Genomic DNA, 15,212 nt, shown 5'->3' on the forward strand with positions numbered 1-15,212 from the left:
ATGGTCTCCAACAAGCATTAGCAACACCATTGGGTACTGTTTTTCAGTCATAGTCTAAGCACTGGCTTCATCCCAGCTGAATGGAAAATGGCCACCATTATTCCTTTGCAGAAAGGTGGTGTTTCCACTGATCCCAGGAACTATAGACCTATTAGTCTGACTAGCCAAATCATCATGGACCTAATCAACAAAGATATAGGTAATCTCCAAACCATTGACCCTACTCAGTTTGGATTTGTCAAAAGGAAATCATACCTTTTAAACCTGCTGGACTTCTTCTAGATAGCCACCAAGCCCCTCAACGAGGGGAAATCTGTGCATATAGCCTAGCTAGACTTCACCAAGTCATTTGACACTGTCCCCCACTCAGGCATCATTGACGAAGGTACCGACCCTTATATCATTAGATGGGTCACTAACTGGCTCACTGATCGAACTCATGTAGTCAAAATAGGGGAATCCACCTCCACCACCAGACCTGTAACCAGTGGTGTTACACAGAGATCAATTCTGGGACCTGCGTTGTATGGAATCTATTTCTCCGAAGTAATAGCAAAAACTAAAGGTCTGTGGCTGGCAAAATTTGCTGATGACTGCAAACTGGGAGTGGTCATAGAATCTCCAAATGATGTCAATATCCTACAAGAGGATCTTAACAAATGATTGGTACCAAAGTCATATCCTTAAACTCAATGCAAAAAAATGTATTATCATCCCTTTCAGTAAGACTGATGTTCCTGCTAACTACCACATCAGTAGCACCACCTTAGGTATGGACCCATTGGTGAGAGACCTGGGCACACAGGTTGACAGCAACCTTACCTTTGACCACCATGTCTCCATAGAGGTAAGAAGAGCAATTTATATTACTCATCTTATAAGTAAGGGCATTGTTCAGAAGAAAAGAAGTTATAACCTCCCTGTACTCTCCCCTCATCAGGCCAATAATTAAGTACAACGCCCCTTTTGGTATGTACCTTTCCAAGCACCTGCAACAGTTGGAGAGACCACAAAGGTTCCTCACAAGGCAAATTCAAGGTCTTCAGCATCTGTCCTATGTGGATCGTCTGAAATCACTGTCACGTTATTCTGTTTCATACAGACTACTCAGAGGTGATTTCTGGCTTGCCTACAAGGCAATTTCTGACCCTGCTTTATTGGAAATGCTGCATCTCCATAAGTCAAGTGGTAAATGGGTTGCTCACTCCAAAGACCTTAACCTGGTATGTGACATTAATAGTACCTGCTGTAGGATAGCTTTGTCTCCCAGACATTACCACACCTTTGGAACAGACTCCCACTTAATATCAAACAAAGCATTTCATTGGCCCTCTTCAAACACAGTCTGGATGATTGGATGGGTAACCATAAATTCCCCCCAGGGATTCCATCTGTGTCCCTGTGCCCCTCTTGGACAGGCACAGTAGGTGCTGATCATGGATATAAGGGTAGAACTTGGCTAGGTTTGTAAGGACCCTAGGGCTGGGCCCTAAGGACATTAGCCTAGTAACTTTCTATGCTCTTGTGATCCTATGAATAACTTCTCGGTCTTCCTCTTATTTTTCTATAATATCTTTCTACTGCCTTTTCCTATTCTGTTCATATGTTACCTAACTGTGAAACTTTACCATAATTGTCTAACTCCTGCCCACAGTCTTGGTACTGCTCCAACTACTCATAAGTAAAAAAACAAGTTTCCATTATCTCTGCCAACCTTACCTCCTAGAAGTACTGTTTTGCATTTACTTACTGATTGATTGACTTTTTTTTAATCTTCTTTCCTTCTTTTAACTGGTATTTATAAATGAATAAAAAATAAATAAATCACCAATTAGGTATCTTATGTTCTGTTACTTACTTTTACATTGCCACCTTCTTTTCTCTCCCTAACCTTATTCTTTAAATTGTGAATCTCCTTTCCATCATGTCTTGTGCCATTTAAAGCTTTGTGTTCAATGTTTGGTGCCATCTTTTACCTTAATCTACCTGTCCCTGCCCTGAGTATTGGCTGCTGCTTCTGGTGATGTATGGGAGCTGTATTTAGCAAGTTTACATATGTTTAAGGTATAATTTTTGCTAAGATTTGTTAAAACTGTGTTTAAAGCTTAAAACAGTGCATCTAAATACTCATTCAACTGCAGTACATAGTTTTACTGTGGTATTGTTAACCAATCGCTCTGAGTTAACTGCCGAGTAGTAGAAAACAGAAACAGTGGCTAGAATAGGAGGTGTGCCTTGTTTAAATGTTTAGCTGTTAATTACGGTTGTATTTCTTAAGCTGGAATATTAAAAACAGCTGAATGCTTTTTAAAACCTAATGTACAGATAGCAACTGCAGTGTTTGCTGCTTATGTATTCCATAGTTTTTCAGAAAGTATAGATAACAACTGCTAACTTTATATATCTTTTTTCTTTGGCTGATATATTGTGAAATATATTGTGATAGCAAAGGTAGTTATGCTGTTAAGATTTATCTGTAAAAGTTAACGACTATCCTGTGGTTAAAAATATATTTGGTCATTGACTTTTTGTTTAAAGTGGCATACGTTTATTATTATCTGTGAAATAAGTGAATGTCTCACTCCTACATATAACATATAACTAACCTCCTTTGCCCTTGACTGTAGTCTTCTAATATCCCCCCAACTACCTTCCGTTTTCTTTTTCTCTCCCCTCTATCATCCCAGGATTTCCAATACTTATTATCTCTATTATACTAACAAATAAGCTGTCTGGATAAAGGGTTCTATTCCAGTGTTACTGCTCACTTTCTTTCTAACCTTAAGCTACCTTCTTCACACTCTCATTTCCTGTTATGCAATCTAATGTCTTCCCTCTTCCATCCTTTTCTTAGAGAGTTTAAGCCTTGCAACCTGCCAGCACCATAAAATATGGAACTTCCTACTTCTCCTGGACAAGTACAAGCAGAAGCTTGCTAGCACACCAGGTTCCTGTATCCCCCCATCATGGTCGCAAAATAGCTACAATCAAAACTTGTATGTCTGTAAATATTTTCTACGTATACTGCATGCTACCTTTATAGCACCACCTTCTACATCAAGCATTAAACCCCCCCCTTCAAACTCACTGTCCTACTATAATAACTCCTCGGTCTTCCTCTTATTTTTCTATATCATTTTCCTACTGCACTTTCCTATTCTTTTCATATGTTACCTAACTGTGAAACTTTACTGTAATTGTCTAGCTCCTGCCTACAGTCTTGGTACTGCTTCAGCTGCTCACAAGTGAAAAAAACAAGTTTCCCTTATCTCTGCTAACCTTACCTCCTGCAAGTACTGTCCTGCATTTGCTTTTGCTGATTGTTTTTTTTTTTAACCTTATTTTAGCCAGCATCTCCAATCGGACCTATCCACTCAGTTCACCCTCGCTACACTCAGGCTCACCACTTCCCTACCCTACCCTATTTTCAATTCCCACCGACCCCTGCTATTCGTAAATTTAAATCAAACCAGACACTCCCCCACATAAAACCAACCAATCACAACCCTAAATCTGACATCTCTCAACCCAAAGCATATAGAAACACCCACATACCATACTTTTCGGACCTACACACTCAACCTTTCCCCCTCCAACAGAACATAATATATACATGTACTAGCCCTCTTTCTCTAGCCATTTGCAACCCATACAGTCATCACTTTCCATTTTCATTTAAAACAACCATACATCCATCATGTTTCTACCACAACTGTTGTTAAAAAACTCTGTTGTACACATAAAACTAGGCTCTCTCTGCAGATCTAAACCATATCTCACTGACTTCACTAGACAATCTATTGTCAGGAATCATTTACTATCTCCCCTCCTCTACGTCTCTGCCATCTTCACCAACCTGAAGAAAACTAAACTAGCTAAATTAGATACCTCCTATAACAAGATTGCTAGATTTGCTAACAAGTCCTCATACAGATTACATCACTGTAATGTCTTACAGCAACTAAACTGGTTGGAATTAGTCAACCTCCTGACATTCACCCAGCTCACAATAGCCATCAACATAATACACCAACCAGAAAAATGTCCAGCTCTACAACACATACTTAAACCTAAATCTAATACAAGGTATCTCAGATCTTCCAAAAAGCTTCTGTTACAAGTCACTAAAGCTAACAACTTCTACAGAGATTATCACTACTCCAGTTGCATCTCTAGGACATAGAATCTAATACCCCAACACATACTAACCACTGCTAACCCCCAAAAATTTAAAACTCAAGTCCCACCTATCTGTTGGCTCTGCTTTTGTCTAAATCCCTACTGAATGCTGTCTCTATTTAATCCTGCCTGAGAAATTCTAATAACAGATCTTGAATTTACTAAGCTATCCTTACATCTCTCACTCCTATCTTTTAACCATTTAGACATATATCTATGTTTCTCTTAACATTATAAATGCTCTTTGTACACAACTGTGGTGTTTACCTAATAGTATTATGTTTTCCTAACACATTTGATTATTATTAAGCAATTGAGCTAAAGTTGATCATCTCACAATATGTTTGTATTTCTCTTGTAGTACATAAGTATTCTTTTTTAATTTGTGACTTTTTTTTGATTGTCTCAAATTAGGTTAGTATTTTTTTCGTATCTTATATATGCTCTGTGGAGTTATTTGTCTCATCTTAGGCTTGTAATTTCTTACATTATGTATTCAGTGTAACTAATGAGGCTTTCCACCAGGCCTCCGCTGAATATAGGATACCCTCCCAGTTGGACTATTCCAGTAAACAAAAATAAAATAAGTAAATAAATATTTTAAAGTGTTTCTATCAGTACTACAGAAAGGCAAATTGTTGGCAAAACTGATAGCTATGGATCACTGTGGTTTTGTGGTTGGGAGGCACACATTTGACAACATTAACAGAATGGTGGTGGTCTAGAGGGAAACAGTCTGTAAGAAAATGCTGCTATTGTTAGTAAGTCTTGATGCAGAGAAAGGATTCAATAGATTCATCTGGGACTTTTAGGGTTGCCACCTTTTTAAATGCCCAAAATGGGACATTTTTGGTATAAACATCAGATTTTGCAGGCCAAAACATACTCACGGCCAGTACAAAGGACAGAACTTCCCTTTTTTGCCTAAATAAAAGGTTATTCTTGTAGCATTTTAGTTGCTTATTCTGTTTCTTATAACATTTAGGTGTTTCAGATACAGAATAACTGTTTTATGCAACTATCACATAAAATATAGGAACTAATTCTGTCCTAAAATCTCAGGACAATTCCCATTTTTACACTTTTTTAGCAGGACACAACTGCCCAAAGAGGGACTGTCCCTCGCAAAGTGGGACAGGTGGTAACCCTAGGGACTTTAGGAGGTGGGCAATGGGAGTAATTACATTATCTGATTGAGTAATAGAGTTAATTAGTGGGGGTATATGAAGGGTCAGCTGTAAGAATTAAGATGGAAGGGTTTCTCTCCATCAGGCTGTTTTGTAACAGACAAACAAGGCAGGCCTCTTCCACCTTTGATGTTGGCTTTGTATTTTGAGCCATTAGCAAAAAAAATAAGGGACTCATAAATACAATGATATAACTGGTACGGTAATCAAAAAGTTAGCTTTAATTGCAGATAATAATATTTAGTACTTGATAAATCCAGAAAAAGGGTATTTTATTGTTGTGGAATATTTTGAGACAGTTTCAAGTCTTTCATTTTATGATATAAAATAAATTAAAATAAAACAATGGCTATAGCAGAAAACTGTGTACCAACTCATGAACTGGTTCAGCAATACCAGTATTTATGAAGACATGAGGTGAATTATTTAGGTGCATGGATTAAAAAGGATTATATTATGATATTTAAGGATGTGTGGAAGAGACTAATGCAAAAATCAGGAAGCTTGGAAGTCTTGATTATGGATATGAAAGTAGGATGCAAGCAGTGAACATGTTTTTATTACTCCTAGTTTAACCTCTCTGTCCGTCCAACCATGTCTCTATTTCTCTGGTTATGTTTCCACACACCTCAGTTGCTCTTCCTGTGTACCTGTGTAGCCTTGTACTGGGAAGTCTAGATGTGTTCCTCACAAAATGGGCCCCCCATCTTCTAAGACAACTGGCCTTTCAATAAAATTATTAGATTGAAGGAATGACGATGGGAAGCTGTGACCTGGGAGCCAGGTGCAAACATCCTGTGACAGCAGTTGGTCACAATCCCTGCCTTTGATGAGCAATGTTCAGTGACATCTGTATGTCTGTCACGTTGTCTTTGAACTGCTCAGCTGTTAGGCCTCTGGTCTCTACCATAGGTCACACTGGCAGTGGTTCTCCTTGAATACCCCACTGTGAGATAGGGAAGCTGGCTTTTGGCCACATCATACTATCCTCCAGTCTGGTTGTAAAAGTGATCCAAACCTGTTCATAACCTTGGGTGCACAGATGGGTGCCCTGTACTTTGTCATTAGTCTGATTTACACATCCTGTATTGTTTCAAGTTGTTTGCTTTTATTTTTCTTTTGTTTTCTGCGTTCCACAGGCAGTGTTTTGTTTTATGTTTCATGTGAAGGGCAGTGCCTCCACAACATTGCTGCCTGATCTGCAGTGACATCCTGAAAAATTTGCAACAGTGGGTCACTAGAAGATGCAGTTCGCTTCTTGATGTAGTACATGGCCACTGTGATAGGTGCCTTTTTTGGAACGAGGGCATGTTGGTACTCTGTACTGTGGCGATGTTCCTGTCCCTGTGGTCTAGTCGTCGTCTTAACTCTACCTGTGCATGTTTTATAGCACTTCCCTTCACATGGCCAGCATTTTCTTATGTGAAATATCTTTCTAGATAGAAAGTATACCCTATCAACAACAGTTTCCCTTCTCCTTTGACGTGGGGCTATCCCATACTGGTGGTCTGTTCTTCTCCAGTGAGTGGAAGACTGATGTAATGTTTGTGATGGATATGCCAGCAATCCTGTATGTCACCCTGTTACATTTTGCTTTGACTTCTACCATCAGGCTTTTCTGTTTCAGTATTGTGAGTTTATCTGTTCTGTGATCACTTTTTTGTACATGCTGTCACTGTGTATTGTTGCTAGACAGCATTAGTTGCCTAGTTTTTTAGGTAGATCAGTGAATGCTGTTTAGTGATTATCGTGCTACTGACAAATGTTTGGTGTGTTCATTGTATGTTTTCTAGCATCCTGGTTATGGACCTTCATTACTTATCATCATCTTAGGTTTGTTACGCTGTTCCACAACCAGCAGTCATGGGGTGGCATCACTGGAATTTGATTGTAACTGAATGCCCAAGGGAATGACTGACTGTTGAAATGATTGGACTGAAGATTGCTTTCATCTCCAACTGAATCTCCAAATTATATTTCTTTAATATTATTAAATTGTGGTTTGTTACAGCAGTGAGCCTATTTGTAGAGCTACTATTATGAATTTTCATACAGCTGTGCTTTCTAATGTAATGTCCAAAATGTTAGGACTGAATGTTAAGAGAGAGCAAAAAGGTCATAAGTTAGTGAATACTTAATTTCCTGTGATAGGAATTCATGTTCAGTTGTCTTGATGTTTGTATATTCATTTACAACCAGATAACTGAACTGATCTTAACAGGCCACTTTCAGGTAAAATGAACCATTATGAAATGGAAATGCAGTCAGTACTTGTATATATAAACTTAACACATCCACACACTGTCTACAAACACAAATACCACAGTAAAGGGAAAAACAAAGCCTGAGGACAGAATAATGAAACATTATAAAGTTTCAGAAAAATAGAAATACATAAAGATTGAAAGGAAAAACTAATCCATGTATATATTTAATGTAAGAACAATACAAATGTACTAATAAACTAGGAATTTGTCACTAAATTCAAGTACAGCAGTAGTCATACTGTGAGTAAATTAATCAGTGGTATTCTTCAAATGTATTGGAAGTAGATTCCAGTAAGTTAGTTTAGAGGAAGAGGCAATTTCCATTCTCAGTGATAAAGTAGCTCTGTGTCCGTTTTGTGGGTGTTGACAAGTAGAGAGCAAGCAGATTATAATTTTATATGCTGAAGTTCCTATTGCCTGTGGCATCCTTTAAATAACAAACAGCTAGACAATTATTTTTAGGGTTGAAGCAGGAGTGCTGTCTGATCAGCCAGTTGTATAACTCTTATGAGTAATAATTAAATAAATTTAAAGATGGTGCAGATTCCAGGAAGCTGCAGCGACAGACAGAAGACTACCTTTCTCTAAAGGACTTGTTTCTAGGATTGAAGTGATTCACAGAATAATGCACCTTCACTAATGACCACATTTACATGAAATTAGAGCAGATAATGTTAAATTATTAGTTACAGCAACACTGGAAATCTGATATCCTTACACAAGTGTTTTCAGCTGGGTACTTCATTAAAATGTGAAATATGTGCAGAAGTACTTTGTGGAACATGGTAATAATGAACCTGAGTGTTCTTATACTTTAGCTCTTGTATTGTGCTGTCAAGTCATTGTGAATGAAGACTGTTAAAAACAGTGTATGCTGTCTTCATGTAACTTGGATTACATGTGAACAATTGACACACACAGGACACAGCTTACAAGGAAAAGAACACTACTGAAACAGAGAGAGTGGCATATGTTAAATATTCAGGCTGTGCCCCTATCTAGAGGGGTACTTAATTACTATTATGCCACACTCATTTGAAACTTATTACTTAAATTAATGCCTTCTATGTATTTCATATTGCTTGTTTCTTTTTAAAGACTCAGCATGCTTTTAATTTTGAATTCTTTACTTGTGTTGTCAGCCTTGTTTCATTTGTTATTTCAGAGTCCTTTGCCGTGGATAAAAGGGTTGAAATGGGGTGAATATGTTGGTTCTCCCAGCACAACTGATCCAGTGGTTTGCTTCAGTCAACCACATGGTGAAAGGTTTGGTTCTCTCCAGGCCCTACCTACAAAGGCTATTTGTGGTTTATCCAGAAAATTTTGCCTTATGATGATATACAGCAAAGAACAAGGTATGTATTGCATTGCACCTTTGCTTTTCTGATCCTTAATTTAATCTTCTGTCTGTGTTTATGAGCTTATTGTGTTTTTCAGTTAAATATGCAGTACTGCTTCTGCTCAGTAGGTCAACTGCTTATTTGTAGTAGTTGCATTTTTGTACTATATACTTAAATAGAGAAGTGTTGAACATTATTATTTGGGGTTTTGGGGCAAAAATGCTATATGTAGTTGATGAATCTTGGAAGCATGTTGATCCACTGACTGTACATCTACTGAATGTCAGTAGATTAAAAATAAATGCAAAAACAACTTTCAGCTAACCTTAAAGGTTTATTATTTGCAAAGAGGACAGCTCCCTGTAACTTTCCACACACCCCAAACTGCTGTAGATATAGTCCATGGCCACACATCAGTGGAGAAAAGAGAAAATTCCACTGTTGGCGAACATTGTTTTGGCAGCTTTTCTTCACTCTACCAGCATTCAATAGATTTAATGAAAGCACTTTAACAGACTCCTGTAAGTGCTTTGCTTTTCACCATTGCTGATTGGAGTTCAGTAAAAATACAAATGTCTCATCCCTGTAAAATCCTTGGTTTTAAACAAGGGTAATTGGCTGTGGGAGGTAGTTCAGACTGAAGCTGGCAAAACTGATGCTGCATTCTGCCTTACTTGAAGCCATTGTGGAAAGCAGGGTAGAACAGTTACCTACAGTAAGAAAATCTTGCATCAACTATCTTTGTAAGAAGGTGCAGCCATAGTTAAGCAGCATGTTTTGATGAGGCAGATCTACTGCAGTACAACAGCATTTAATACACTTAACTGTACATGCTAAGCAAACAACAGATTTTTTCTAGAGTTTTGAACTGTGGTAGGTAGCAACTGAAGGGAAAGCAGTTTAAAATGCAAGGACTTGAGCAAAACACTTTTTCTCTTAAAGTCTTTTGCTGGGCTTAAGATAATGAACCGTACATTTGTGAACTTAATATGTGTGCCATACTGCCCACTGTATTGCATTATTTTTAACCACCAGATAGCTCCAGTTGCAACCAAAACTTGTTTCTTACCTCTTTTAATGAGTAAAGCATATGTGCCAGCACGTTCTTTATGACAGTACATATTTAACAGTTTTCTGTTCTTTCTCTTCTGTTTTATTTCAGTGGCAGGAATACTGTAAGAATGTTGAAGTTGCCTCAGTGCACAATTAATTTTCTTTAAACAACATACCTAAGATGTTACATTTAAATTAATCAGTTTTATTAATTGCACTATGGGCCCATTTCAAGAATTTGGGTTTGTTTCCCTCCCACTGCATCCATCTTAGATTGTTAATGCCTGTTTTTTAAGTTTCTAATAAAATTGTGAGATAATTTTGTGTATAGGGTTAGCATACTGACATCTTTTTTTTTAATTGACATTGCAGTGCCTGCATTTCATTTCTTAAAACTGAACAGGAAGAAAGGGGAAAAAGAATAGCAGCACCTATTTACAATTACACTTAAAAATAACTGAGAAGACTTTATTTTATAGCATCCAAGGAAAACCATACATCACAAAGTATTACTATTAAGAAAAAAATGTTTTCTTTACGTACAGTTAACTTTCTCCCCTCTCTCCCCTTCCCAAAACCATTATTCCGAGCATTAATGACATGAAGTAGGGCATATACTTTAGAGTCCCCCATAAGTCCAAAGTCTGAAAAAGTCCAATATTTCCAGATTTTGTTGTTCTAGTTCATAAGTATAATTATTGTACTGTAATCCCACATTGTTACTGGTTTCATTACTGTTCATCTCTATCTGCCAAATCCTGTTTCTGCTTCATTTCCAATATACTCTTCATTCTTCTAGTTAACTTATGTGATCCCTTCCTTCTCGCCAACATTTCCATTGAAACAGTGGAAATGGTTTCACAAGAACAGTCTCTTTGTGGTCTTTATTATGAGAAGAACAAGAAAGAGAATCTCCTTTTGTTTCACAACTCACTTTTTGTTGGCCAAAGTTTTGTATTTCCTCCTTAGCAGGTACTTCATCAAAAAAATGATTTTGTCCCCTCCAGAGAAGAATAACTTGAAGACAGCTGAATACAGAAGTTTGAATCTTACACCTGCAGCTCAGCAGTCCCTGAATAGTGGAATGAATTTACTCCTCTTCTGCCTGAGGTACAATGAGTAATCATTCTCCATGAACACTCTGCTTTCTCCCACTTTTAGTACTTTGTCCATCTTTTACAGTTTTGTCAGAAACAACTCCTTCTGCTGGTTGTATTGCATCTTTACTATTAAAGGTCTAAATTACTTTCTCATAGCCAGGTTTGAAGCATGCACATGATGCGCCATTTCAGCTAACAACCCCTGCTGTGGAGTACCAGCCCAGCTGCTTATTTTTGCTTTCATAAATTAATGTAGTCTGTTCCTTCCAGCTTCTCTGGTGTAATTGAAAATCTCAGGTTTTCCCTTTGTGCTCTGTCCTCTAATTCTATTATTTTTTCAAACATCTCTTCCTGAGCAGTCTCATATTCAGCCAGCTTTTGCTTCATTTCAACCTCTGTTTTTGCAGCTTTATCACCTCATCTGCATATCTGTTTAAAGCTTCTTTCATTTTTTTTCCAGCCTTTTGTTGTTTGTGTTGATATACTCCATCAGTGTTTCATTTATTTTAAAAAGGTTTATGTGCAGTTGTCTTCCTGTAGGTTACTGGAAGTCATGTCTGGAGGTTGCATTACTTTTTTTACTGAACAGCTGCAGAACTTTCCCCAGTCTGTGTTTCTTATTTTTTGTAGCAGGTTTTTTTTCCAAGTACTTTATATTTCTTTTTTGCTGGCATCCAGGCAGCACACTTACTAGCCAGTTACTGAAATTTGTTCGTAAACACAAAAGTTTGCTGGTTTTCTTTGTTGAGTTTCTGTTTTCATACTGGGAAATTTAGAGTTAAGCTGTTACTCATTGTGCAGCTATCTTGAAAGTTCCAGCATATTGACATCTTTCATTATTTTTTCCTTCAAAAAAATTCCACTATTGGTGGAACTTGCCTTTCTTTTTCTGTTTGGAATTTTAACCCAGAACACTTTTTTATGTGTGTTTGGTGGTGATGATTGGGGGGGGGGGGGTGTTGAGGGAACCTATGCAGTACTTTAGATTGTAGTCATTTTGTATTGTTACTTAGTGGAGGCAATACATTTCAGAGTAGCACTAGGTTTAATTTCTTTCAAGAGCAAAATTTAGGATGCGTCTAATTGGTATGTGGTTACCTGCAGTTACATACTGTATGAAGAAACTGATATATAAATTCAGATTCCTTTTTTAAGTTGTGTGGAATGCATCTCTTTAGTAGTACACTCAGCCTTTGTGTTGATCTGCATGTGCATTGAATACATTGGTTTGCTATCTTGTCTTTAGAATTTGTCTTACTAAACTTGCTTTTATCTTTCATTTCACTAGTAACCGGTTCAGTTTATGATGACAAAAGTGAAGCACATCCAGTTCTTATCACTTCTTAATGAGAAATGAAACACGGGCTACAGTAGATTCCATCAAGTATGCTCCAGTGAAGAATAAACTAGATCTATTTCAGACCCAGATCCATCCAAGAATTCATATTACCAAAAGTAATACTGAAATATTACCAGTTTAGGTCTCTTTATTTCAGGATTCTCTGAATATGGGATTTGTATCCGGGTACTGGAATCAGGCATGCAGCATATTAATCCTTAAAGGAAAAAAATAAACTCTCCATCTACTTTCTAGTCAGTCTCATGTCAATCATTAGGAATGCTTTGAAAGCATTTTGCTAGGAATGCCTAAGTAACATTATCTCAACTGTAAACTGCGACTTTCAAACCTCAAGTTTCATTCTAATGTTAATGATGCCCTGTCTGAAGGAATTTTTGACAATATATTTGTACTACTCTAACTCCTTTGACATGTTATTGCATAAAGGTATTTTAGAAGATCTTAAACAACTCCAATTCATCCCATCTGTTGGACTTTGGATTCAAAATGATTAGCTAAGAGGTCATTTTAAGTTAGAATAGAGCAGACTTTTCTGTGCCAGGGCAAGTCGGTTGTGGAATTCCTCAAAAGATCCATTTTCCAGTGTCTTCTTGCAGCCTATAGATGGTCATGACACTGGGTTTTAGAAAGTTTTCCTTTTGTTGCATCCACAAATGATCAAAGAACACTGCAGAAATATTTGGATAAGCTGTGTGAACAGACACTTAACAATACTATAAAAAGTTCATTTAAGGGAAGAAGATAAGCAATACCCCTGTTTATTAATGACTATGTTTTGGAACATTTGGCATCTTAAAGAGATTTTTGCATGATACCAACCAGTTAACATGACCTTGCAGCCAAGATAAAGAAAGTTATTAGGAGAAGATGTGCTAGAATCTGTACCATATTTTGCTCTATTTCTTCAAGACTTGGAAGAATCTTGTATGATATCCTTCCATGTCACTGTTGCAGTATTCCTTACTCTAGGGATCCACTGCCAAAGGTAGCCTAATGTCAGGCCAGTATACCCAAGCCTTAGGATTACTAGTGTGTCATATGTCACACCTATGCTGCCCGATGCTCTTCCATATCACTGTTGCAGTATTCATTACACTAGGGATCCCCTGTCAAGGATAACCTGATGTCCGGCCAGTATACCAAATCCTTAGTTTGTAATAGGGATGTTATAAGTTACACATATGTTCTCCGTTCACAATGTAGGGCATAAAGGTGATGTATGGATATGCCCTCTGTAGAACTTTTTTGCTGCCAGTCTGAACACCATCTTTGATCATCGGTCTGAACACTCTTCATCTGCTGGTTACCAGGCCAATTCAGCTAATTGCCCCTTTGAGGTTTTGCCTCTTATCATTATCTTTACTTTTTGTTGTAAGGTTACTTGTCATCCAGAAAGGGAAAATACCAGTGTGGGGGACAGATTCCTCATAAGGCCATCACAGCAGTGTTTGTTCTGCTTAGGTGCTTCGCGCAACCATACCTTGTGCCCTATTTGTCAGACATTTGTCCCTAAAACTTTCTGTAGTCATCTCTCCTCCTTATCCATCTACCAGGAAAACCAGCATCTTAAGTTGCTGGTGCATGGTACAATGGTGGAGTCATCCTGACCCAAGGGTCAGCTGTCTGCTAAGAAGAAAGTAGAAAAAGTTAGGTTGGATTCTACTGCTGTACCACCTCTACTGGACATCTCTCAAGAGACTGATGAAACCCTGGGGATCACCCGGTTTGTCCGTCAGATTCCTCTGCCACAACCACTTCAGAGATTAGGATGGATTCAGCTTCTTGCACATCCTCAGAGGCTCAGCACACATCCACTTTGGATGTTCAGTGTAGACTGCAGATGATAATGTCCGAGTGACCGAGAAATATTCCACAGATTCTTGTTAGGGAGGAATTTCCCACTATATTCATTGAATGTCAGCAGGAGTCCTAACCTCCTAAGATGTTTAGGGCAGATGACCCTTTAAAGAAGAAGCAGAAAACAAACCATATTTTCCCTGCTCTTAAGGATCCTCAGTTTGAATGACAGGATGTTACGCCGGGATTATTTAATGCTATCATGGCTTTGAATCTCCCTCGAGGAGTCTCTTCTTACACCCCCCCCCCTCACTCCACTTAAGAAACTCAGGAAGCAGGACTCTTCTGATGAGGACTTAGACTATTATGAAGAGTCTTTGGCCCATTCCTCCCAGATTCCCTTTCCAATGGATTATGGCTCTGAGGAGAAGGACTGTGTTAGTCCAGATTCTCCTTTTGAGAAGATTTCCTTTTGGAAAGGCTCACCCAGACTCTGCTACACTTCACTATGAGGGAAAGGTTAGTTTGCTTTTTATTTGTTGTATTTTGTATTACTTTGTTGCCTTTTTCTATTTTGACTACTGTGATTTGTTTCTGTTTACCTTGTGTTTTACTTGTATTCTGCTTTTAACTGCATATTAAAACTTGAAAAGAGACTACAGCTCTGTCTCTTGTGAATCAGGCAGAATTTTTTTCCCCACCTGGTTACTCTTGTGTTCTTAAACACCACTGTCTTTCTAGTTGCCTGCCCCTTATGTTAATTTGACCGTATATCTCATTTCTTTTCTGCTTTTACTGGCTTGTTTGAGTAAGTGCAAAATTATCATTTTATCATTTTGTGACATCACTCCCCTTCAACTATTTAAATTTATTGGCCATCCTATTGTATTCCATAGTACTAGAATACAAAAGTGACTACCCCCTTTCAA

General features: G+C 37.9%; 1 protein-coding gene across 1 annotated transcript in view; it reads left to right on the top strand.

Annotated features, from left to right (window-relative positions):
• The window catches only part of LYST (lysosomal trafficking regulator), a 3,825,950-nt gene that overhangs the window by 3,512,442 nt on the left and 298,296 nt on the right, over positions 1-15,212 (top strand). Inside the window, exon 45 of the mRNA XM_044075805.1 lies at positions 8,799-8,988. Coding sequence (XP_043931740.1) covers positions 8,799-8,988 — 190 coding nt within the window. The remainder of the gene's footprint in view (positions 1-8,798; positions 8,989-15,212) is intronic.

Source organism: Protopterus annectens, chromosome 1.part1 (genome assembly GCF_019279795.1).
Source record: "Protopterus annectens isolate FY-2018-M chromosome 1.part1, PAN1.0, whole genome shotgun sequence".
NCBI classification, from domain to species: Eukaryota; Metazoa; Chordata; order Ceratodontiformes; family Protopteridae; genus Protopterus; species Protopterus annectens.